Source organism: Myzus persicae, unplaced genomic scaffold (assembly GCF_001856785.1).
Source record: "Myzus persicae strain clone G006 unplaced genomic scaffold, MPER_G0061.0, whole genome shotgun sequence".
Lineage (NCBI taxonomy): Eukaryota > Metazoa > Arthropoda > Insecta > Hemiptera > Aphididae > Myzus > Myzus persicae.
Window position 1 is genome coordinate 544,878 of NW_019103934.1, and position 26,333 is coordinate 571,210.

The 26,333-nt window shown below is 29.6% G+C and overlaps 2 protein-coding genes and 1 pseudogene across 3 annotated transcripts; all 3 read right to left on the minus strand.

The window, feature by feature from the left end:
- Positions 1–4,395: 4,395 nt before the first annotated feature.
- On the minus strand, positions 4,396–11,528 carry LOC111036601. The gene is made up of 3 exons (XM_022318683.1): positions 10,885–11,528; positions 6,339–7,688; positions 4,396–5,640 (listed from the first exon to the last, which is right to left on the minus strand). The coding sequence occupies exons 2-3, from the start codon at positions 7,542–7,544 to the stop codon at positions 4,897–4,899; spliced, it is 1,950 nt and encodes a 649-aa protein (XP_022174375.1). The 5' UTR covers positions 7,545–7,688; positions 10,885–11,528; the 3' UTR covers positions 4,396–4,896.
- A 2,340-nt stretch (positions 11,529–13,868) lies between these two features.
- LOC111036599 (E3 ubiquitin-protein ligase RFWD2-like) lies at positions 13,869–22,030 on the minus strand. Of its 2 annotated transcripts, XM_022318681.1 has the most exons (11): positions 21,053–22,030; positions 20,260–20,375; positions 16,194–16,357; positions 15,960–16,128; positions 15,755–15,863; positions 15,217–15,397; positions 15,004–15,150; positions 14,686–14,877; positions 14,426–14,575; positions 14,201–14,277; positions 13,869–14,121 (listed from the first exon to the last, which is right to left on the minus strand). In XM_022318681.1, the coding sequence occupies exons 1-11, from the start codon at positions 21,161–21,163 to the stop codon at positions 13,969–13,971; spliced, it is 1,569 nt and encodes a 522-aa protein (XP_022174373.1). In that variant the 5' UTR covers positions 21,164–22,030; the 3' UTR covers positions 13,869–13,968. The 2 variants fall into 2 exon arrangements, with proteins under 2 accessions (XP_022174373.1, XP_022174372.1); XM_022318680.1 differs by lacking the exons at positions 13,869–14,121; positions 14,201–14,277; positions 14,426–14,575; ... (5 more) ...; positions 16,194–16,357; positions 21,053–22,030 and adding an exon at positions 16,447–18,802 and having other exon boundaries at positions 20,260–20,373.
- LOC111036595 lies at positions 21,962–24,625 on the minus strand (annotated as a pseudogene).
- Positions 24,626–26,333: the final 1,708 nt, after the last annotated feature.

Consider the following 26,333-nt stretch of genomic DNA (forward strand, 5'->3'; position numbering starts at 1 on the left):
TGACAAATTATACTATGGGTTTCTTCTAGGTTTAGTAATCTTCCTGATTTATTAAATGTTCCTAAATCCAATTCGAATATGATTTGTTTGGTATCCATTTTTTGAAATTGGATACTAAACTGTTGGTTGAACCATTTATCATAACATCTGATATTTAGAATTGGATATTCATTAATTAATAATTTGTCTAGAACCCGTTAATCTGACTCTCCATTCCATAACACGATCGCGTTTGTCTGTTCCTCGTGGCTTATGTAATTTTCTATCTATGCTTATCTATATCTATCCTATTTGGCTTAGGCATGCGTCCCGTAATATTTCCTTACATCTAAAAATTTGTTTTATTTCTTTTATTGCCAGTACAACTTCCTGGTTCTTAATAGGTTTGGCCTCGTTGTTGACTTTAAAACAAAAAAGTTAACAAGTGTGATTTCATTTAATGACAAAAATGAATCTCCTGGTATTAGGGAATCCATATGTATAATTTTATATTCGATAGTGAAAAAGAATATAATAATACAAATTTATCTACTTTCAAAACTATACCCAATATTTAATCCAGCGTGTGCAATTTTATTGCATGGTAAGAAGTCTATGGCATTGTGAATTTAAATGGAAGCATAAAATATATGATTGTATCTGATGGTGGTGAGCGACTCCAATGTATAATTATATCCAATGATGAACAGGAATTCAATAATAAAAATATATTTACATTCAAATTTGCAAGAAAGAATTTTCAAAAAGGATCAGATACTGTATTACAGGATAGTTAAGAATCCCATGAATAGTTCATGTCTGCGACTGAGAATGGCAGAATAAAATAAATGATTCTATCTAATGATGAAATGAAATCAGATAGTGATGAGTAAATGAGTAATCCTAATGTATAATCATATCTGATGACGAAGAGGAAATTAATTATAAAAAAGTCTCAGATATTATAAATATGCCTAACGGTTTAATTAATGTTCATGATTCACATGGTTTAAAAACGTCAGATGTTAATACAATTTATAACTCAAAAATAAATGGTGATAAAAGGTCTTCACAATTACAAATTAAATCTAGACATTCAATCTATATGTTTTCTTGTCTTCAACTGACTGCTAATGATAATGGTGATAATGATGCTGAACACGATAAAATACAAGAATATTTTAAAGATGCTTTTTTAGTATAACTATATTTTTTTAAGATTGCTAATCAGTCACAAAAATAATTAATTCCCAGATACACAATGATAAACGGGAACCCAAACCGTACCCGGCACCTGAACCCATCCAACTGGAAATGTGCCAAGAGTAACATTCTTGTTCTCCAATGGTCTGTAAAGATCCTTTGAATAATAGCATAAGTTTGAGCTTTGGGTGGTTTTAAAATATCAAGAAACATTTAATGATATATTTGGATAACCTAGGATTTATTTACTATAAGAATGTTACTCTAGGAAATTCGAAAATTGTATTATAAATATATTTATGGGCATATAATGATTTCGGCAGGGACAACCATTATCTAAAATGGTCAATAACTCAAACTTTACCCAACATACAAATCTGAAAATGTGCCACTAGTATTTTCCTGGTTCACCAATGGTCAGAATGGTCGGAACAGATGATTTGAATAATATGATAAGTTTGTGCAGTCTACTGATATCAAAGAGCCTGCAGTTTGCTTCCTAGAGTTCCAGTGAAGAAATAATATCAAATTATGAAATAGAAGAAACAGAATATAAAATTGTGGACTAAGGCGATGATGATTTGAATTCAGATTCTGACTGTGAAATAATACCAGATCATGAAATAAAAATAGATTACAAATTTATATCTGATCATGAAAAATCACTAAATGGTGGAAATACATTGGAATATACAACACTATTAGATAGTGTAACCTTTTAAATTTAGTAAATTGTCTATTCATACAATAATATCGTACATAAAAAATAAACCTCACTTGCAAGTGTTTGTCTTTGGCTTACAAACTAAAACTCTAATAATTTGGAGAGAATTAACTTTGTATCCAAGTTGTACGTTAGAATATACAACTGTATTAGATAGTTTAAACTATTAAATTTAGTATATTGTCTAAATTGAAACTCATGAAACAAATATTATTGAAATAATAAATTGTTAACCTCAATAAATCTCATTGTGTATTCACGTATCGTTATATTTATAAATCTTATTTAGTTAAATTTCAATACACCGACAATCAGAAATTCTCAGCCACCCCCTGTCAACCAGTGAAAATAGCCACCACCCTGGACGGTGGCAATTAATTAATAGTTAATACGTAGTCGTCGACCATCATTTGTACATTGATTTGCTTGTCCGCGGTAGTGTTAGTTTAGCCCGTTTGAAAAAAAGACAAAATGCCAAAAACTAAGTCTAATTTGAGTTCATCCATAAATCGATAGATAGAGCCTTAAAAACGTGACAAAACTGTGTTTACCACTAGTGGATTAGTAATTTATTGTCAAGTTTGTGATCGCCAGGTGCATTGTAATAAAAAATTTCAAATAACATTACATGTAAGAACCGAGTTTCATTAGAAATGTTTGAAAAAAAGTTCTAACGATAGTAAGCAAATGTTGTTGAGACATGAAACCAAACCAAAAACATCAAGTTTTAATGAAGATCTGTGTTTGAGCCTCATAGAAGCAAATAGACCTTGGTTTAAGCTACAAAATCCACGCTTCCGCGAATTTTTACAAAATTATACAAAAAAACACATTCTTGATGAAAGCACCTTACGAAAGTCTTTCCTACATCCATGTTATGTAAGAACAATTGAAAAAATTAGATAAAACTAATCATTCGACAATTTCTCGCTTTGTAAATGACAGCCTGAGAATATTGTGGCCTCACGGGGGGAATGATGAAAAAGTATTACTTTTATGTTCTAATTCCGTACCATATATGATCAAAGCTGGTAAAACCATAACGTAAGTTTTCCTAATATGATACACATTTCATGTCTTGCTCACATGATCCAGCGTCTAGCAGAAACAGTTAGAGAAATGTACCCTAATGTAAATACTTTGGTTAGTAATTTAAAAAAAGTATTTCTTAAAGCACCTCAGAGAGTAGATGTATATAAAGAAATAATGCCCAGTGTGTCTTTGCCGCCAGAAACAATACTAACCAGATGGGCAACATAGATTCAAGCAGCTAATTTTTGCGCAGAACATTTTGATGATCTTAAAATAATTTTACAGAAATTAGAAGATAAAACTGTTGTTAGTATACAAAAATGTTTTAATATGCCAAGTTTGGAATCGGTTAAAAGTGACCTTACGTTTATTCAATCTCATTTTTTTATACTAGTGAAAAGTATAAACAATTTGGAACATTCTAGTTGAACTTTGTGTGATTCTACTCAAATTGTAAATAATGTTATTTTGGCGATGGAAAAAGTACCAGGAAAAAAGGGAAAAATAATTCAAGAAAAATTGTTATATTTGATTGAAAAAAATGTTGGATTCAAAACCACGAAGCAGATAACAGCAATTTTGTCAGAGAAAGAAAAAGGTATCATGCAGCCGAAATTAACTCTTTCTATGAGTTCATGTATGAAGTTTGCACTGATAACTTTGGTGGATGTAGATAGGTCTTTTAGTACATATAAGTCAATTCTAACTGAAAAAGAACTTCAATGACATCAGAAAATATGGAAAAATAAATTATTGTTCACTGTTACGAAAATTATTAAAAGAACCTATTCTCATATTTTAATTTTAAGTGTTGTTCTGGCATTTTAAAATTTATATTACTAATGTTTAAGACATATTTTAAAGTTTCAAAAATTTTTTTTAAAAGATTTGTTTATTTGTTTTTAGTTTTTTAATAGTTTTATATAGATTTAAATTATTTTTTTTTTTTTTTTTTATTATTTTTTTTTTATTTGTTTTTAGTTTTTTAATAGTTTTATATAGATTTAAATTATTTGGATAATATAATTTTTTTTTTGTTTTTTTTATAAAATATTTAGATTTTTTTTGGTGTAAAAATGAGGTTTAAAAAAATTTTATTTAGTGTAACATAATGCATATAATTGCATATTTAGCCACTTTTTCTTTAAATATTTGCATCATATTTGACACTTTTTAAATGTATATAAATCCGGGCTCTAATAATAAAGAAACCTCACTTGCAAGTGTTTATCTTGGTCTTACAAACATAAAATTCTAATAATTTGGAGTGAATTAACTTAATATCAAAATTAAAAGAGAGAACCTTATCTGTGTCTGTATGTTAATATTTTGCAATATTTTAATTTTTAAGCAAATTAATGCATAATATATAAAATATTGCAATACAAAAAATATCGACAAATATTATACTAACATATATTAGTAATATATACAACATTTATAGACATTGTTCCTGCCTTTAAATAATATGCTAAGTAAATTTCACTTTTAATAGCTCAAAATTGGTTCTGCTGAATGCAAATTTGCCATGTTGAACATTTTTTGGATGGTGAGAACCAAGAGGGTTGGGCTATGGGGCATAAGCTAAAATGATTGATTCATAAACGAGCCCCCAAAAACTTCGGTAATTTTATTAAGAAAGATTTTATTTAAATTGTAATATAAAAAAATTATCAACTGTCTAACTAATACCGTCAAAGCGTGATTTGTCTGTATATATTTAAAAATAACTTTATTTAGTTTTCTCTCTAAAAATTGAAATTCACTGAGGTTAACAATTTATTATTTCATGAGTTTCAATTTAGACAATCTGCTAAATTTAATAGTGTAAATTATCTAATACAGTTCTATATTCTAATGTACAACTTTGACACTAAGTTAATTCTCTCCAAATTAATAGAATTTTATGTTTGTAAGACAAAGACAAACACTCCCCCCTCCCATAATATTGTAAACTATTATATTGGTTCACAACTGGGATTATCGGAATAGTTATTTACTTCTATTGTATTGTCAATATCTGGGTTTTTGCTAGATTCATGATTGCAAGTTTTTTTAAACTCATCAATAATTTTTTGGAAAGATTCTTGATCTAATCCAATGGATTTAACAAAATTAGGAATATTTTTATTAAAAGTAGAAGTAGAATCAGACTTAGAAACATCAAAAACTTTTTTATTTCTTAAAAGGTAATTATTTTTTTCATTCTGTCGGTTAGATGAATTTTCAGTGCTTAAAAATGATTTTCTACTTGTAAATAAATTTGATTTAGGTTTTGGGGGAACACAGAGCATATGTGAACATTTTAGGAGATCGTTAGATTGTATATCTGAGTTAGTAAATTTTGTATAGTACATCTTTCTATTATAAATATCATCTGTACTTGTATCAATAATTTCAGATTTAACTGGAACTGTATTTATATTACCAATATGCCCAGATTCAACAGCTGTGGATGCTTTTTCTTCTCTGAATACATTCTCTGCTATACCATTGATTTTATTCGTTGATTGTTTTTCAACAAGGAATTCTTGAGTATTATAATATTTGTTTTTTACTGAAGGAGTCAATAACATACGTTTCACAAATTGATTAATTATTGATTCAAAGTGTTCACATTCTTTCAATAACCTTTTACGCCTGAGAAATACATAATTTTCATAATGTTTGATCAATTCCATCACACCACCTTCCACGCCTATCTGAAACAAACCAGAAACATAAAAATAAGTAATTCAATATTTTCTAACCAAGCAATTAAAAAATTATTATTACAAAATATATAGTTATTTATAAAAATCACTGATGATAAAGAATTTGTTCACTTGGAATAAGCACCTACCTATTATTTTGTTATTTATACAACGCTATATGTTTAATACTTAATATTAAAGTTTTAAAATTGATCTGTTATAAAAAATATTTCATAATTCATACATTTTTTTCTGTATATTATCATTTTAATAAATAAATTAAAACAATATCATTTACAAATAATTTACTCTCATTTCAATTTAATGAACTTAAACTAGAACATTTTAAAAACAATGAACTAGAATTTAAAATAATTTATATTTAATGTCTACAACTTGAATTCAAAATAGTTGATATTTAAAAAGAATCTTCCAGTCACTGATAAAATCATACATTTAATATTTATATGTAAATGATAACGAGCAATGAACATTGCAATGTGCTATAAAAAAGTATCCATTTACAAAAACAGTTATTTTTAAAATAACAAAATTATTAGCTATACTTTTGATAATAACTGGCTTAGTCAAATAATTACAAATTAACTATATAAATCAGTAGAAGGGAATAATATAATATTCAAATTGTAAAAAATAAATTATAAATTAAATTTTTATTGCTAATTAAATAATGTAATTAAATTCACCTCTTGAAGACTATTTTGAATTGAATCAATACTGCTCAAAGAAGAGCTTTCGGGTTGAATATCAAAATTTTTTTTCATGATGCCCACTAATCTTCTTATGTATTCGATAGATTCGTTTTTTAGAAGATATAAAGTGTCTTTTGAAGTATAATCAAATCTGACATGCGAGAGCACTGCTGGTTGATTGACTATTATTTTATTCCAGTTCTTGTGTTGAATATTATACAAATTTGATTCAGAAATATCTTCACAAAATGGTGTACTTTCATCAGTAATTTTGTGTCGCTCTTTTTTCATTTCAGGAATTAATATTAATTCCATACATCTATTTAACAGTGTTAGGTCATCAGGTGTTTTTGAAATTTGTTCAGCTAAGAGTTGCATTGTCTTAAGATGTAATCTAAGTTCAATATTGTACATTATATCAGGATTAATAATTATTCTGTCTCCTACAAAACATTCAGAATTTCTATCAACTTCATTATCATCTTCAAATTTTACATTTTCTAATACATATTGTAGAAGATCGTATTCTAATGTATCATTAATAAAATTACTCTTCACTAATGACAATGTTTCAAAATTCTCAACATCTTCTTTTGGTTCAAGATTATCATTAGACATTTCTTTAAGATAACTAAATAAAAGATCTTCTTCATTAGTAAAACTATATTCTGAATGTTCATTTAATGTTCTAGGCAAACGAGAAAAATGAGAACTACTACTAGATGGATTAGATAAGCTAAAAGAAAGTGAACAAGAAAAATTGTCCGTATAAAGTGAATCAGAAAAACTATTTGAAATTATATTGGTTTCATCACAGCTTAAATTAAAATCCTCAGTTTGTTTAAAACCAAATTCAAAATCGTGTTCAGCTTCTAATTTATGACTGAAAACATCATTTAATGGTGGTATAATTTCAATTTCACTTGAATTTTCATGATATGGGACTCCTTTTAATTGTTGTGATTGAATAACATCTGTGCGGCTTACATACTCATTATTTTCATCGCTATTATGTTCATTAATTTCTGGTTGTTCATCTTTAATATCACAATATTTTTTGGTTAATTCATTCAAACTAACAAGTGACTCTTGTTTTTCTGCTTTACATTCAATTTTTTTTTCATACTGATGTTCCATTTCAACATCAGCTTGTTCATCTAACACATTTTCGTTAACTACCTCCATGGCATTTTGTTCCATTTTAGTAGAATGTAATTCTTACTATCCTGAAGTGTAGTATTAAATTTGGTCTAATAATTTTCTAATTTGATTATTCATAAATATATAATATGATCACTCAACAAGTCTCATTATATTTGGAACTGCATTTCACCAAGTATCTTCCTAAAACACAAATATAATAACAATTTAGAAGTTGTTTAATAAAATAAAATTTTGTAGTCAAATATAAAAATAAAAAAATTATAACACATATTTACAAAATAATTAAGTTTATAAACTCTTGAGTAATTGTATTGTTTTTGTAAATATTTAATGAAAAATAGTCAAGCATACCTAATATAATTTCAGTCTTCAATTTACATGTTAATAAATAGAAAATAAATGTGTGTAGAATATCTTTTGTACAATTATAAATTGATTGAAGAATTGTGTGTAATTATATTTTTTTTTTTTTTGTGTATGATAACAGAAAACTTGTATTTCAGGTATTACTAATTAAAGAGTATAATTGGAACTTTTCCATTTTACCGGGCACAATAATTTTCATATTTTTCTTTTAATTTTATGTGATTTTTCACACTGAAAAGGGTGGTACAATTGAAGATTGGGGTAGATCATTAGTTTTGATGTTATAGCCATTTGTAGTTTTTTGTTCTTACCGTTTTAGTGTAAATAACCAAGATTTGCTTATTTTTCATACCTAGACTCTGGGCCAGGTCACTCGCTTACTATGCTCGCTTGGCCAATTTTCAAAAAAATCCCTCAATTTGTTATGAAAATCCACCTCAAATAGGTTAAAAGGTAAATAAAATATTAATGAGTGGTATTACACTTATCTACAAGTACGGTAAAAAAGTACAAAAATACACCTCGACGAGTTCAAAAACTGCGCCACGAGTTATCTATAAGTCACATTGAGCATTGAGCCACAATATTTAATTTAGTAATATAGTAATATTTAAAATCAGCAAATCTTGGCAGAGGGCTATTTAACAAAAACTGGAAAAAAGACTAACTTCAAACGCCTATAACTTCAAAACTTAAGATCAATACCAATTTTCATTTTGTACCATCTCTTTTAGTGTGGACAATTACTAACATGAAAAAAAAATTTTAAAATTTAGGGTACACGGTAAAGTGAAAATATATAGTGCAAATTTGAATTTTTTTAATTTTGCAAAGCAATGATTCTTAACCTTTCAAAAAATGTTATTAATATCACTAATTTTGTTACTAACTTTTTTTTTTTTTTTTAATTTAATATATTAAAATGTCTCAGCATACAAGATGCTATTACAAGTATAAACATTATATAATTTTACAAAATATTATGTTGTGTTAGTTGAGTCGAATGGTAATTGATCATGTATAGATATTTTTAAATAATATAATGGGAAAAGGAAATGAGATAAGATATTATATAAGTTAATTAATTTTAGTATGGATTGTCTGGACGATAAGATTATGGAGTGCTATTAGCTGTGAGTGCATTTAGGACTGATGAAAGAAGGGAGATAAGGGGGCTAATTAGTGAGTTTAAATTTGATATTAAACTTGAGAGAGCGTCGGTGGTTTTGAGTTCCGAGTGTAGGTTTTGATGAGTTTTGGTGGCTTCAGCGTAGGATTTGGTTTTTTGATAGTTGTTAGTGTTGGTGTTGTTGGAATCAGGAATCTTGGCTGGATGGACGGTTTTTTTGAAGGCAGCTTTGTAGACTTGGCATCCTTTGAAGTTGGCAGTATGTTCCTAACTTTGTTACTAACTTTAAAAGAGGAGTATTCAGAAGTAGCCAATATATAATTTTTAATATTAAAATTTACTGATATTTAGATTTCTAATAAGAACAAAATAATTATTTTTATACATTTAACTTGACTTTAAATTATAGCTATTATTTGTATAGATCTAATATAATTAACAACAATTAATCAAACAGTTTAGTAGAATAGGTTGAAATATCAGAGATTAAACCTGTATACATTTTTAAAATGATTAAATTCTATGGATAATTCAAAAAGTATTTTGTTTACACACACAGATTATAGACTATAGAGTAAACGGAAAAATAAAATAAATAATCAATTTGACAATCATTTTAAATAATTATTTTATTATTGCATCAATTTACCATATTGTTTAACTTTGTTTCTCAGAACATTTTTTGTTTATTGAGCACAATATTTTGAAATAAAATGTAACAAAACCATCCCAATATTGAATCATTTAAATATACGTCCAACTTATGGGGACGCTACACTCGCATGTGTCTAACAAGTGTTAAACATAGCAAAAACTGTTTTGCCTGGGATTACTACAAGGGCTGGATTGGTTAGGTGAGCTACCAAGAAAATCTCGATGGGTTAAAGTTTGGGCCAGTTGTGTGAGTGAAAAAAAATTCATGTTTAAAATATGCTAAGCTACCTACAAACTCATAACAATTTTAGACGTAATTTTGGGCCAGTGAATATGAAAATGGGCCACTTAGAAGTGAAAATCTTTTTGGACAATACATACCAATTCGACCCCGGCAACTATACAGGGCCGGCTTGGCAAATATCGGTGCTATGTGCGAAATGTTTTTGCGGAGCTTATTTAGTGGTTGTTAGTCGTTATTGTTATTTCTTTGGACCATGAGAGATAGTTCAATTTTAAGCCTACTGATAAATCTGAACCATATGGACCCATATTGTTCAAGCTAAGATTAGTGTGATAATTAAACTGCGTCAAAATAAAAAAGGATTATGTTTATTTATCTATCAATAAACTTAAATATGTTTTAAGAACTTAAATACTACTGAAATAATTATAAAATTAAAAAAATTGATCCATAGCCATCAAGGATGGGCAGTGTTAAAAAAAATACTTTTAAAAAGTACTTAATGGTGTTTTGATAAAAAAATTCAAAATTTTTTAATAAAAACGGCTAACATAAAATTGTTATTATTAGCAATAACTAATATACTAATATTAATGGCATATTTTCTAGTATATATATATAACCTAGGTAAACTTAAGAATTTATATTTTATAATATTTCCCACCTAGAAATATAATTGGTAATATGCTTTTTTTATTCAATTCACATATTAAGTAGTTCACCATGCATAACTTTAATAAATGGGTAATTTACTCAAAATGATTTATTTAAATATCTAAGCATGAGTTTATGATAGACATACCTATTATAAAAGTAAAACATTTGCTCAAGGGTTTTTAATAATTCTGACTTCTGAGTACATTTTTAAGAGTGTTAATAATACAAAACATTTAAATTAATAAATTCACTATAGGTACATTAATAATTTATTTTATTACAATTTCATTGTATTTTATTAAATAGTTATTTGGTAGGTATGTTACCTTTGTAAAGTGCAAAATTGCATTTCAGGTCTTAATGATGTCTTGTACTAAACTCCCGTGCTGATGAAGTCATCATATTGCATGTATAACAACGCCATCAGGTGAATATTATGACTTACGGGTGTCATCAAGGAATATAATGCAAATCATATCGAACGGAAAATTGAAAAAAATAGTAAGAAATTAGTCAACTGCTAGTCGTGTAATATTTTTCAAAGCCAACACTCAACACATCAAGTTATTGATTCTAATACTTATAGATAACGTTGGTACATTAAAATAATTAATATTAAAGCATGAATTAAAATAATAATTAATTCATCGGTAATCACTAAATCAAGATACAAGTATCCGACTAATCCTGACCGAACCGCATATCATGCTGGATTTGGCACCTAAGATGAAAGAGTAAACAACCACCATCTACATCACTCGTAATAATTAATCCTTATCACTAGAAAATAAACACTTTGCTATCATATTATAGCGTTTTCAATTCGACGCACTGTTGCACTCAGTGTGCACTCAGTGCAAAAACGTATTCAATTTGACAAATATTCAGTGACCTGGTGCAATGTTTGGTATTCGATATTTTAATTGCAGTGCTCCACTCTTGAGCACTCAGAGCACACTTTCTGCACCGCTGGTTGTGGGGAAATGTTTTCATTATTATGGACTTCATTTCTCTATTGCGGAGTCAAAATATAATTTTTTTTTTCCCGGCAATTTGAGTTTTGAAATCGTTATCTTTATTTGATTATTTTTGTTTTAATTATTATTATTTACGATAATGTTTAGTCAATTATTAATTAGTTATTAATTTATTAAAGTTACTGCCGCCACTGCCGCAGTGTGTGTGGACCTTAAAGGTCAATATAACGAAAACGTTGTAATCAAAAACGAGACAAGTTACTATTAACAGTCTAGTGTTAGGTAAATTACTCTCGAAAAGGAATAAAATGATATTTTTATTTGAATTACCCGACAATATATAGATCACGTTTCGTTACTTTTCCATTAAATAAGTACAAGGACGTTACAAATAAAGTAACATTTTTAAAAATTAATCCAAAATCAGTACATAACTACTAATAAGTTATACGTATTAAGTATACCATTAATTAGTAAATAAATTGTTCAGCATTACAATAATATAATAATTATAACAATATATAGGTACATATTGCTAATGGCTTAATGTTACACATGAACAAAATGTAAAAGTATTTAGAGGACACTACTCTCGCATGTGTGGTCTCTGTCTTACAATATTAACGTACATACGTACAGCATAGCAAAAACTATTTTTCGCGGGATAGAACCACTCAGTCGGTAGTCTGGTAGAGCACCAAAAGTTTACATAATATGGAGTATATTGTTTTCCGTCTCGTACCGTTTTTATCTGTCCGATATCATTAATAAGAAATAAGTTTAAACACTTTTAAAAATCTGATATATTTACGTTTTCCAAACTTCAATAACTTGTGATGTATTGATCTTATGGAAAAAATAAAAACGACGTAGTTGAAATTCTCCGCTATTCATGTTGCAAATTTGGTTTCCTAGTTATATCTGTAACCCTGTAGCCTTCTCTGTTCTTTTCCGCGCGAAACAGTTTTTTCTGTTTTACAATTGTAAGACGGAGACAACACATGCGGGTGTAACGTCCTCTTAAAATTCATGGAATCTTTAATAATATTATTGATTATTGTCTACAACTTTCGGGTTCATAGATCAATTTTATTATTTAAAAATAAATAAAAATAATCATATTTTAATATTATTATTTAATTTTTCTCGAATATCGTAGTCTCTAGTTTTTGCTATAAACTCCACATTCATAACATATTTTAATAATACGGAAAACAACAGTTACTTCATAGAAATTACTTTTAAACAGTAATTTCGTTATTATGGCGTTAGTTTAAATTTTAATATAATGAAATTACTACAGAGTTACTGCAAAAGTAATTTCGTTAAAATAGGTAATTTATAATAAGCGTTGCGTTACTACCCAACGGCTAACACTGAATAATAGGTACTTAATACAAGTTTACCTATTCATAATTCGTTTAAAACTTGTAAGAAATATTTATAAATCATGAAGTAATACGATGATTACATATTGATGCAGTTTTGTTTTTAAAAATGCAAAAAGTACAAACTGGTGTGACCTACACACATGCCTAAACAACCTAACCTATCCCGCGATTAGCATTAACAACATTTACTGCGAGAACTACCACCACAATCCATCTATTAGCAAAGAATAATTATCAAAAAATCAGTAAGAGTAAATACTAATTACTATAATAATATAATATAAATAATAAAATGGTATCAACATTTTCAAGAAGAAAAATTCGACACGTAGGTATCAAAAAGGAATAGTTACGTACCTACTCGTATCGAAGTCTGAGTCTGATACGGGTCGGTACTTATCGCTTGTATATTGAACAAATATCTTCTTGAAAGTTCGAAATTAACCCGATACGTATCTATCGATACACTCCAATGTCTTCCTTGAAAATCTAGTATTTCTTGATAGATAGTTAGCCAAATTAAAAAGGGAATCATTGCACATACGACACAATATATATATATATATACATATCATACGATAAACACAATAGAATAATATTATGAGGACGTTGTACCCGTAATTTTTAGCAGGAAAAACACGTCTACGAAAACAAACGAAACAGCATTAAAATGTGGTTTTGGAGTAAGGTTGGAGCGTATCGTGTTTTAAGGAGTAATTTTTAGGCAATTTATATGACATGTATATTCATGTGATGGGCTATATCTACGTGTGAGTAGTAAATTACCATTAGAGTCTATTTCAGAGAAATAATTGCTGTCAAGCCTCATCGGACAACCGCCGCCAGACGCAACTCTCGAACTTGTATGTTAATACGTCGCGAAAAATGAAATATATTTTTGTTTGTATAACTTCAAAACTATTAAAATAAACAACTAAACAATTAATTTAATTATCAGTTTTATTAGAAATAATTGATAATTACTACAGCGACAATTATATTCATAGTAATAACTTCAGAAAAAAGAGCTTATGATACAATGTTAAGATTTTTCAGACAAATTTGAAATTAACTGTACTAATGCTCTAGTAGGTTTACCAGACATTCCTCTCGATATGTACAAACCATCTTCTCCATTGGCTTTCATTACTCCAGCAATGTCCATGTGAATCCAATCGCCAGGCGGGGCAAATTCCTGTAATAAATACATTACACATATAGATAATATTATAGTTCCTATTTTCTTAATACTTTTTTTATATTTATTCATATACCTTTAAGAATGCTGCAGCTGTACAGGCACCACCACCTTTCCCTTTCCCAATGTTGTCCAAATCAAAACCAGAATAACCTGAAGAGACAAAATAAAACAAATACATAAATAATCAACATATTACACAATGCTAAGTTTTGTGATAATGTTTTAACAGAATCAACTAATAATCATACTATGTCCATTGAAGTACCTTTTAAATTTATTTTATTTGTATTGTAAGTACCTTTTATTAATGAAGAATAATAATTCCATAAGGGAAATCGCCACATTCGGTCACCCGTGTAGTGGCCAGCTGACTCTATGGCAGCCCATGGTATGTTAGATGAACTGAACACTCCGGTAGCAGCTTCCCCAATGGCCACTACCATAGCACCTATTTGACACCACAAGTATATTTAAATAATGTATAAATATACATACAATAATATGTGATACAATATTATTCTAAACTATATGTAATTTGAAACAAATGTATTTATTTACCTGTTAGAGTAGCAAGGTCTATAGTGATTTTTGGCTTGAACGTGGCTGCATAACAGAGAGCATCTGCAAGTATTAATCTACCTTCAGCATCTGTGTTGTCTACTTGTATAGATTTACCATTCATGGCAACAATAACATCTCCCGGTTTTAGTGCACTACTACTGGGCATATTTTCACATAATGGAGTCAGACCTAAAAATATAAATGTTTAATATTCTGAACCCTTTAACAACATCCAAAACAAACATAATAAATTACATTCATAAGCCGCATAAAATTAATATGGCTGTCACAAATTTCTATTTTTTTTTTACCTACCAATCACATTAATTGGAAGTTTTAGTTCGGCAATCGCAGAGATGGCAGCTACTACATTTGCAGCGCCCATCATATCAGCTCTCATTTCACCCATAGCTGCTGATGGTTTGATTGAAATGCCTCCACTGTCAAACGTCACTCCTTTGCCTGCCAAGCATAAGACAAATGTTTGCTACTTTTTATTTTGCATATTCAGTATTTATATTGGCATACCAACTAAAACTACAGGTTTGTCGTTTTTGGGTCCACCTGAATAATTGATCTCCAAAAATGATAAAGGTTGTATACTGCCTTTGGCAACATTTAACAGGCCTCCCATTTTGTTTTCTTCAGCCCAACATTTGTCCCGTACTATTACGTTAACACCAAGTTTCCCAAGTACATCTTGAACTTCCTAAAAAAAAATTTTGGTTCATTATTTACAAAAATAACTGTCATGAAAATAAAATGAAGCTTTACAAATAACTACAAAACTATCATACAAGATAAATAACTCAGAAAAAATATTTAGGTGGACATTGGTTTTACACTTGTTCTATCTTATGACTTATAAGTTATAGTTGTTCAAAACTATTATATCAAAGTAGTATAGAACTCATTCATTTTTTTTTTTTTGCAGTTATTTGAATAATTTTTTAACAGTATAAAACAATAATTATACACTCATTACTAAGACAAATACGCAAATGTTGCTACTCTTTAAAGATTATTACATTATTTAAATAAAATAATAATCAAGTTTATACATTACTTTAGAGAACACAGTTGGAGTCATATGATTAGAAGCAGATTCAGTAAGCTTTCTTGACCAATTTTGAGCATTTGATTTGATTATTCCCCGACACCACCCATCACTACAACTACATAAAAAGGAAAACTTGATATTAGTTTTCAGTTATAATTAGTTACATGAAAATACTATACTAAGGTATTTTTTTACCATTAAATATACAAACCTTGATTTATCTTCAAGTAATGATATTTTTGGAATTTCATCTCTTTTGTTCTTATACTCTTGAAATTTCCAAGTTCCCAGTGTAGAACCTTCGGCAGCACTTTCTGAATCACCCATGCCAGATACAAATATATTTTGGATACCACAATCTACAAGACTACGACAACCATCTGAAATACAATTTTCCAGTACATACAAAATTAAAACTAACAAATAATTTATGTTATTGCATTACTAGCTGATGCGATGCGAATATTTTCTTTTTTAGCATCAATGCCATCACCATTTTCTTTATCATCTGATTCTTCTTTACCAATTCCAACCACGGCAATCGTTCCATACTTAAGGTTAGTGTTAAAAAATAACCGAGATTTTCCTTTTTTCATAAACCCCTTTCCACTAAAAAATATAATATTACTAAATTATAACCTAAATTACTTAACTCAATTGTTTCAAATGGAGAAGAAATAAAAAAATAATCAACAAAGTTTTTAAATTTCTATAATCATATATAAATTTATTTTAGTAAATTTGCATTCACATTAAACTGTTCATCTACATAAAATATTTTAACACAATTATAATCAGCTAATAGTAATAATAATAATAATAATAATAAAAATATAAATTTATCTATTATAAATACTATGTAGGACAATGGACATTTGGCTTATGGAAGCACACAAATTCACAGATACTTAATATTGGTATTTATAAATTTATCAATACAACATAATAATGTTTGAACATACACATTTCCAATGATGTACATACAACAAAACACAAAATATCACACTATTTAAAATATATTGCATAAAAATGAGATGAATAGATGATCTTACATAAAAATAAATAATAACATTAACTAATTAAAAAATATACAGTTTTATGGTGATAATGAAACGAATTATAGAATTATTTAAGTTCAAGAACTTTAATGATTCCTTGACTATTAGCGGCCATGAGTATATTGGATGTTTGACGCCAACAAACAGCTGAAACAAATTCATTAACGTCATCATCCCTTCGTCTATCTTTTTCTTCTTCAGATGCACTCAAAATTGCGTTATTTGCTTCAAATTTAAACGTAAATAATTTTCTTTGTAATCCTTTGTAGTAGATATAAAGAGAATTATTTTCAGATCCACAAGCTATGTAATCACCGTCAGTGGCCAGGCCAACAAAGTTTTTTTCGTTTACATGTCCAACAAAAGAACGAACACATCCTTCGTGGGCTTCATTAACATTCCATAGTTTTAACTGACTATCGGTTGACGCAGAAACCATTTCCTTTCCATTTAAGAATTTTACATATGAAACGGCTTTTTTATGACCTTTAAATATAGCTAAAGCACGTTTAGCATGTCGTAAATCATAATAATGAACACAATGATCAGCAGAGCCAAATGCCAAGTATGAAGCACCAACCGGATTGAACTTGACACAACATACATTGGCTTTTGCTTCGAGACATGCAACAGACCGTTCTTGATTAAGTGTCCAAAGTTTAACACGTGCATCATCTGATCCAGAAGCCATTAGGCCAGCATCAGCTTTGTTGAAATCAACACTCCAACATCGTTTTTCATGTTCACGAAATATCCTGGTACGTTGACCTGTACCTGCGTCCCACACACATACAGCCCCTTCATAATCACTACTGGCAACAGTATTTTTTCTGTAAGAGTTCCAACTAACACAAGATATCTTTGAAGCAGATATCATTTCTACACAAGGATAATGAATGTCAACACTGTCGCGTAATACACAATCATATTCAAAAACTTTAATGCGTTTTGTTACACCAGCTATAGCAAAATATTCATCATCTTTATCAAATTCAATACTTGATACTATAGTAGAATTATTGAATATATCAGTGCCATAATTCAGTGTAGCTATGGGTCTGAGGGCATTAAACTTGGAAAATTTCACTAAATTTTCTCGAAACTCGTCTAAACCTTTTTCATGATCTTTTTCTTTAACATTTGAATCTTCTTCTGCCGTGTGTCTATTACCAAATACTAATTCTTTTGCTCTCAATGAAAAATAACAATCAACAAAATCATCAAAATGGGAGCACATACGTCTCCGTTGAATATTACCTGGAATACAATTGTTGACACTGTTTATTGGAGTAGTGTTATCACATTTTTCATTGATATTATTGTGTTCTATATCAGTAGCTACAGGTTTCTTGGCTTCCCATTCTTTTAAAATTTTTTTTACAAAAGCTACATCTTTTTTCACCAACTCTACTTGTCTTCCAATTCGGCGCATTTGTGATTCTTTATCACATAATAACCTTTCAAGGAATTCATAGAGCAACCGATTTTGAGCCAAAGCTGACTCAGCTTCAAGTTTACGTTTGCGCCGAGTTAGAAGTTCCAACATTGCATCAACATCAGATAATGTTAATTTCTTAGATTCAGCATTGACAAATCCTCGTAATCCAGCAATTAAACCTAGTTTACTAGAGTTGTCTAATTTTCGTCCAGGATTTACAAGTTTATACTTGGTTACTAATTTATCAAGTGCTAGATTTGGAAATATATCACAGATACCGCCTGATAACATGTTACCACATTTTGGGCAAGAAGAATTTGTTTCTAGACTTCTAGAAACACAACTATAGCAAAATGAATGCCCACATTTAGTGATATGTGCTTCATGGATAATATCATAGCATACAGGACAAGAATAATCAGATGAAGAGTTTGATAATGAAGTGTCAGTGGAATCCAAATGTTGACGTTTGATTGCACGTGATCCGGAGTTCTCTTCCTCCGTCATTTCAGACATGGTTTTTTATTTTTATTTTAATACATTTTAGTATGTCGCAAACTGAAACAATAAGAAATAATATGTTTAATTATATATTAATATATCATACAGGCATAAATTCAAAATCTTAAAGAGGAGTTACTAGTAAACCACTTTAAATAATAAAATTATATTTCACGTTAACATTAAAAGTAGCAATTTTTTTTATACTAATAAAAAGAAAATAAGAAAGAAAAATACCTACCAAATTTGTATTTAATACCAATCTGTAAATATGGATTCAAAAATATAAAAATATAAAAATACTATAAAAAAAAGCAAATAAATAGTGAAAATTAACGAAGTATTTGTAAAATATAGCTTAAATAGCGAAAGCTAATCCGGAAGGTTTGGATATCCTTAATGCCACATTAAAAGTAATATGATTTGTTATTCATGCCTAATTCTCATGACACATTAATAACTACATAATCATCTCTTATCATTTCAGTTTACAAAATGAAAACTTAAATCAAATTGTTAAACAAACATATAAATTTATATTAGTTAAAATAATAATCTAAGTATGTATGAGGTATCTAAATTATTTTTGTATACTAACACCACACTTACAAAAAATATGAAAGTACAAAAAATCGAAAAAAAACCTCTTTATTCTTACTAAATAATAGTAAGGTTTATTTGTTTTTAACAGTTGTATAAATCTAGACAAATATTTAATTATTCTCAGATACTGTTAAATAAAACAGACTTCTGATATACAATATTAACAAGAAGTATTTATATAATTCTGATTTATAAGAATTTTTTTAACGATGTTAGTCCCCTGGTTATTGAATAAATTACAAGCTATATTTTTGTAGTTGAGGTGACTAAATTGACAGTAAGTGCAGTTGTATTTATTTTGCCAATATTTTACTAATTCAAAAATAAATTAAATTAATAAAAATTAGTTGGTATTATTGAATTAATCTTATTATATTTTATACATTTGTTATGTTTTAGAATAAAAATATGTTTGCAAGGTTGTTAAAATCAAAGCATACCAGCTTACGCTGTCAAGAGCATTGTAATTCATGACACTCAATATTTATAAAAATACAAAAAAGGTACAAGGTACACTGAGTTGATAATAAAAGTTTACAATCTATAGATAGGCATGAAGAATTTGTTAATAAATGATATGTTAAATAAGTTAAATAAGTTTAATAGTTTTGGTATAATGGTTCTTTTTCGTTTAATGCGGGTCGATGATACCTATAATAATTTACCTAACAGTTTCGACTAAAAAATAATGGTAGGTATTTAGAAGGGTAATATAGCATAATGAAATAATGTTAACATAGATTAACATAACTTAAAACTATTTAAAAAAAATAATAATAAAAAAATAAAATAACAATATATTTTAGGTAATAAAATAAAATGCAGAAAAATATAGATTTAACATTAAATTACTTGCACCACTCTTAAAGCTATTTAAATAAATTTTATATAAATGTCATATAGATACTTACATTTTTAATGCTTTTAAAATTGCGCCACCACTCTCTTGATTTATCTGGTCAGCTGCTGGTGTAAGTTTCAAGTTATTACCAGAATCGTCAATGTATACGCCAACGACAAGTCCTTTCTGCAAAATTAAATAATTTAAGTTATTATCTGTGAATTCAATATGAAAATAAATACTATCAGTATAAGTGAGATGATAATTTTTTCCATAGAAGCACCTACTTACAAAATTTTAAAAAGACAACATTTCATATTTCATAATTACATGCATGAGTTAGTGCAACCTATTGCTTTTTTTCATTATGTTGAATTATGGAAGGTTTAAAAAAAAGTTAAATGGATTTAAACAATTTTAAGATAAAACATCAATGAAATGTTTTATTGTATTACCTGTTATTGATGATAAAATCTAATGGCAAAAAATTGATGTTTGGTAATTTGAAATGTCATAAGTAAAAATAACATAATCATTTCTATTCGTTTTCTAAGTACCTCACCCACATAGTGGTAGGTATATATATTTTATTTTTCTACTGATATTGAAAACGTTAAAATGTTAGGTACCTATTAAATAAAACCAAAAATACTAATTGTAATTTAGATTTACTCGTTCAGATAAAAGATATTTGAAATGGAAATTGTATTCGAAAGGGCACTAAATCTGCCTCAGACTTTGCAAATTACATTTCACAAAATAGAAGAGACAAACAATGATTACTACTACGATTGTGCCAAATTATTGAAACAACACAAGTACAAACAAAAATCGCCGAGGGGCTACACATCAGTCAATCTCACCTTTGCGCTATCGGCGTTGTCACTGTAATCTCGACGTTTAAAGACCGCCGGCGATCGACGGTTGGCGATGGCGCTGATGCGTGAGAGCGACGTGGATGAACGTAAGTACATGGTTGTTAATACGACGCCGGAAGACTCGAACGGCGCATTCGGACGGGCCGGACGCTGCTGGAACCGAGCCGGATCGGAACTGGAACTGAAGCGCAACAGCGAGTGAGACAGGTACACCGGTCGTCTCTGAGGGAGCGGTGGCGGAACGTGAGCGTGTCAGCGAGAGTGAAGGGGGGGGGGCAAAACGGGGAAAACGTGACCGCGACGGGAACGGCAAAAAAATAATAAAAACCTATCGGCAGCCGACAGAACGACGATAATCGCCGCGGACGAAGACAGACACTATCACTGTCTCTTTCCACTCGGCACTTGCACAGGGCTCCGCGTAGATGCGGACCGATCGACCGGGAAACCGTAAGATCCTTTTATCGGTGGTCGGGGGCGGTCAGAGTGCCTATCGGCAAACGTTCTACGGTGGACGTGCGCGGATGTTATGCTTGTGATATGATTTTCGTGCGTTCCGAAGTATTAAGGCGGTGAGCAGAGGTAAAAGACAGCCCGTGGTTCGGCCTGATCACTGAGCGGGTTAGAGAGAGCGAGCGAGCGAGTGAGTGAGGTGTGAGAGCGGAGAGAGTGAAAGAAAATCGACGATCGTGATAAGCGATAACCGTAGCTGATTACCCAACCGCATTAGGTCTCTATGGTGATAACTATGATAATGGTGGTTACACAACAACAACAACAACAACAACGACGACGACGACGACGATAGTGATGATAACAATATTATTTAGCGGCGGTGATGCTGTGGACACTGTCGAGCGAGCGGTCTACAACAGTCGTGAGTTGTGACGTGTTTTAGTGTGTACAGACCACATACGCACAATTGCTAAGGTCGTGGCCACCGCGGTGCGACCTTCGACGACGTGCTGAGCCAAGCCACTATAATGGGTGTATTAGATTATTCATAGTATGCATGCAGGTTGTAGCGCCTTAAGCCGTCCGTCGATAACGTCGTAGACACACACAACTTCGACGTCGCTTCAGCTCCGCCCCGAGACCGTCGCGACGACATCCGACCGCCGCCGAAGCGCGTTCGGGACGGAATGAAGACCCGGCGACGAAAACATAACACCTAAATTATTATGCTTACCAATAATACTATTTACGATTCTTATAAGAGGTATCGAAAAGAAAGTTCACGAGACCGCAACAATCTTGTTATTTTTAAGGGGTCTGGTGTAGGCAATTTGTGTGGCAAATATTGTACTGTGCAGCGTCGTCGGTCGATACAAATTAGGTAAATTAAATAGTTACAGCTCGCAGTCTATCGAATCGCGGAAAAAAAAGTCCCGGTAAAAAAAGTCCCGGTAAAAAAAGTCCCACACTAGGAAAAAAAAGTCCCGATGAATATATAAATACATACAAAGTCATATAATATCATAAAAGATGTTAATTACTTACAATTTATTACAATAATAAATAGTCAATAATAAGTAAGTCAAAAAAAAGTAAATAATAATAATACAATTAAAGTACCAATATAATTATAATAATAATGCTATAAAAATGTAATATTATAATTAGGTACACCTCTTTCTTATAATATTATGATTTACGGCTGTTAAAAAATCTAAAACACAGATATTGCCCGCTTGTATTTGTATATATAAATTTTGCAGCCGTTTTTCTACTGTCCGAGTTTGCCCTAGTTTTTTAACAGTTTTCGAATCTCCTACAGCATCTAAAGCTAATTTCGCTTCATCTGCGGAAATTTCCATTTTTATTTTCCTAATTAGTTTCCAAATAGTTGGATGTTTATGTCCACATAACTTTGAAAATCGGTTATTCCATCCTTCAGTCATATTGTTTGTTCGATGCCCCCCTACTAAAGTGGCATTATGTACATTACACGAGGCAGGTGAAAATATAGGTGGAATTTTTCTAAAATGCAAGGTAGAAGCTGAACCTACACGCCTATAGGTACCATTTACATAATAAGAATCAAAATAAGTTAAAAGGTCTTCTGCATCTGGAGGCATTATTTCTTTTAGACATGTCATTACGTCCAGTACTTTATCCTGTGGTAGAAAAGCTAATCCATAAATCATGCCGCAATATTTTCGAAAATTATTATCTTCTTTATAAATCCCAGACAAACCAAGTTTCTGAATTTTTCTATGTGTCGATTGACACAAATGATAAAAACATCCGTTAATCGTAATATGAGTTCCAAAAATATTTTTTGCAGCATTTATGACTGCAAATTCAAAATCTAAATGTAAAAATTTCGGATCTGGGTACAAGTCACGATCTTGACATTCTTTTAATAAAATACTAAATATTTTTTCATATGTAGATTGACTTTTTTCTGCAGAACGCAATAAACTGATGTCACAAATACGGAATTTATTTGTACACGAATAACGTATAATTGCTTGAAAAATTAGGGAGCGAGGCCAAAATTTCCGTCGACAAACCAGGTATAAGATTTGGCCAATAACGACAAATAGTTATCAGTGGCGAACATTAAAATTCTATCATCAGAATTTGGGCCATTATCATACAGAAAAAATCTTTCATTTCCATATTCCCGATACTCTCCTAGTAAAAATAAATTATTCCTAAATTAAAAAAATATGTGTAATGGCTTAAAATTATGTGAAAAATATTAAATTTAATAAAATAATCAACTGGAGAGTACCTAGGTTAAGGCGTTAAGCTACGTTTAGTATAAAAATTACTTTTAAAAATTTACAATATTATTTACCTTCAATAATTATTTCGTTTCCACAAGTAGGTTTAGGTGGATCATTACATGCTCTGTGGTTTCTAATTGTTCTTTTAAGATATTCTTCTTTTGGCAATTCAGCGAGTATACTTCGGGGTACGTTTGATACCACTTCCGCGAAAATTTGAGCAGGTAAATCGTTTGTTAGCTTAGCTTTTTCCACCATTAAATTTTTTATTTTAGTCGCAGAAATAAAATTTTCATTTGATTCATGCACATGATCGTTATTTACAGAAATCAAAGTTGGCTTAGCTATGTTCAAATTAGTTTTCAAAAAACATGGACACTTCATAGAGCTGTTTTTTGAACACCTCCAACGAAGAAAATTAGAGCATTCTTTATGGAAATTGTACAAAAATCCCTTATGCGCAACCTGAGGGTATTTTTTGTTAGAATTGATTAACTCCAACTCCATTTTATATACTGCGAAAAAATATAAAATTTAAAAACAAACGTATAAACGAAATTACGAAACGTCAATTATTACGATGTCATCCAAAAGACTGGCAACAGTCTCATTACCTATATATGACTGTGTGTGATGTTCGGAAATGGGGAATTTTCTAGTGTACCAATTAATATAGGATCAAAATATATGGCTTATGATAGTTATTATGGTAGATAAAAAATATATTTTATACCTACCAATACATTACACACTAAAATAAGTACAAAGTACAACTGTACAAGTGCAGTATAAGAATAAGTATTTTGGTATTTTCCAGTAAACTTTTTTTACTATTATTTATTACTTATTATGGTAGATGACAAATATATGTACAAGCATTTTGTTCATTACACTTACACAGTTACACACTAAAATACAAAGCACAACTTACTATAGAACTGTACAAGTACCTACAAGAATAATATTTTTTTTCGGGACTTTTTTTTCCTAGTGTGGGACTTTTTTTACCGGGACTTTTTTTTCTGGGACTTTTTTTACCGGGACTTTTTTTTCCGATTACCAGTCTATCACCGTCATGGCTAAAGTTTACTAAGAGAACGTAATATAATTTGAAATTTAAAGTGTCAACATTTAATAAACATTTATACTTGGGTAACTAAGTAATGATTGAGATGATGTATTGTTTAGATCCGTGTATAATAGTGTATATACTTTATACGTACAAATAATCAAGTTGAATTTATTTCAGAGAACTGTTTAGAGCAATGGTGCTACTTGATTCTAAACAAAATTTAAAACATGAAGCCAATTTTTTGTATTACACGAATATTTTAGTAAGTACCTACTTACAGCTCACAAACGCACATTTAAATACAAATCGTCATACATAAATACATTATACATGTATACCTACATAATATTACGTTTTCGACCTGTAGTCTTGTTTAAATTATTAATATATATATATATATAAATATACAATTACTTATGCATATTTAATAAAAATTATCAGATACTGTGGTCTTAGTCATTAAGTAGGTATTTAAGTACATTAAGTTCATAACTGATTAACTATTGTCACAGCCATCGAAAGAAACATCAAATATAATTTATGTTATAAGATTAAAATAAATTCATAAATTGTTATCAGAAGAAGTTACAACAAAGTGTAAGCACATCATCTGTGTTTGTATGTAGGCTTTTTATGATAGTAAATGTTTTTAACAACTTTTGCTCTTATAATATAGCGTAAATTAAAAATGCTCATAAATTACTTAAAAACTGAATTATCTTTAAAAAAAACCTAGTGCAAACCCATAGTATTCTCACCATTTAGTTTGATAATAGGTCGTTTCACTTTAATTTTTAAACTAACGAAGCCAAGCATGATTTGCTGAACGAAAATTTGTTATGTAAGTATGTAACGCACCTGTAAGACGAAGACAATAAAATAGGTGTCTGTATGGCGTCCAACACTTCAGTTTAGTGCTATGATAATTTTTGTATTTAAATTTTGCAACATTGGTATATTTAATTGAACATTCTTGTCTGCATAAAAAACAAAATATTTCTTGGTAGCCACACATATACGTACATAACACATACCTATCTATATTAGACAGGTATTTTATTTTTGAATGTACAATAACATGCCCCTTTGTTATATAAATCTGAATCCTCACCTGCCTGCATGATTGCTAAAGAGTGCAGGTGCATTTTATGAATGAATCGTTCTCGCCAGTCGCCGTCCCTGTAGTTGTAGTATAGGTACCTATACATAATATACATACAACACACCGATTGTGTCACTTTGTAGTCTATATAGCCGTATAAGGTTAACGCAGTAATAGATATCACAGATTTAAAAAAAAATATATTATGTGGTTCGAAGTGGAAGAAAAATAATAAAATTAATAAAGTTTAATATAATAAAAACTTATTAAGACATTTTTAAAATACTACTAACAACAACATTGTAATTTCAAAATCATACGAACATTATTAATTTTTACAAAATCATTTAATCATTG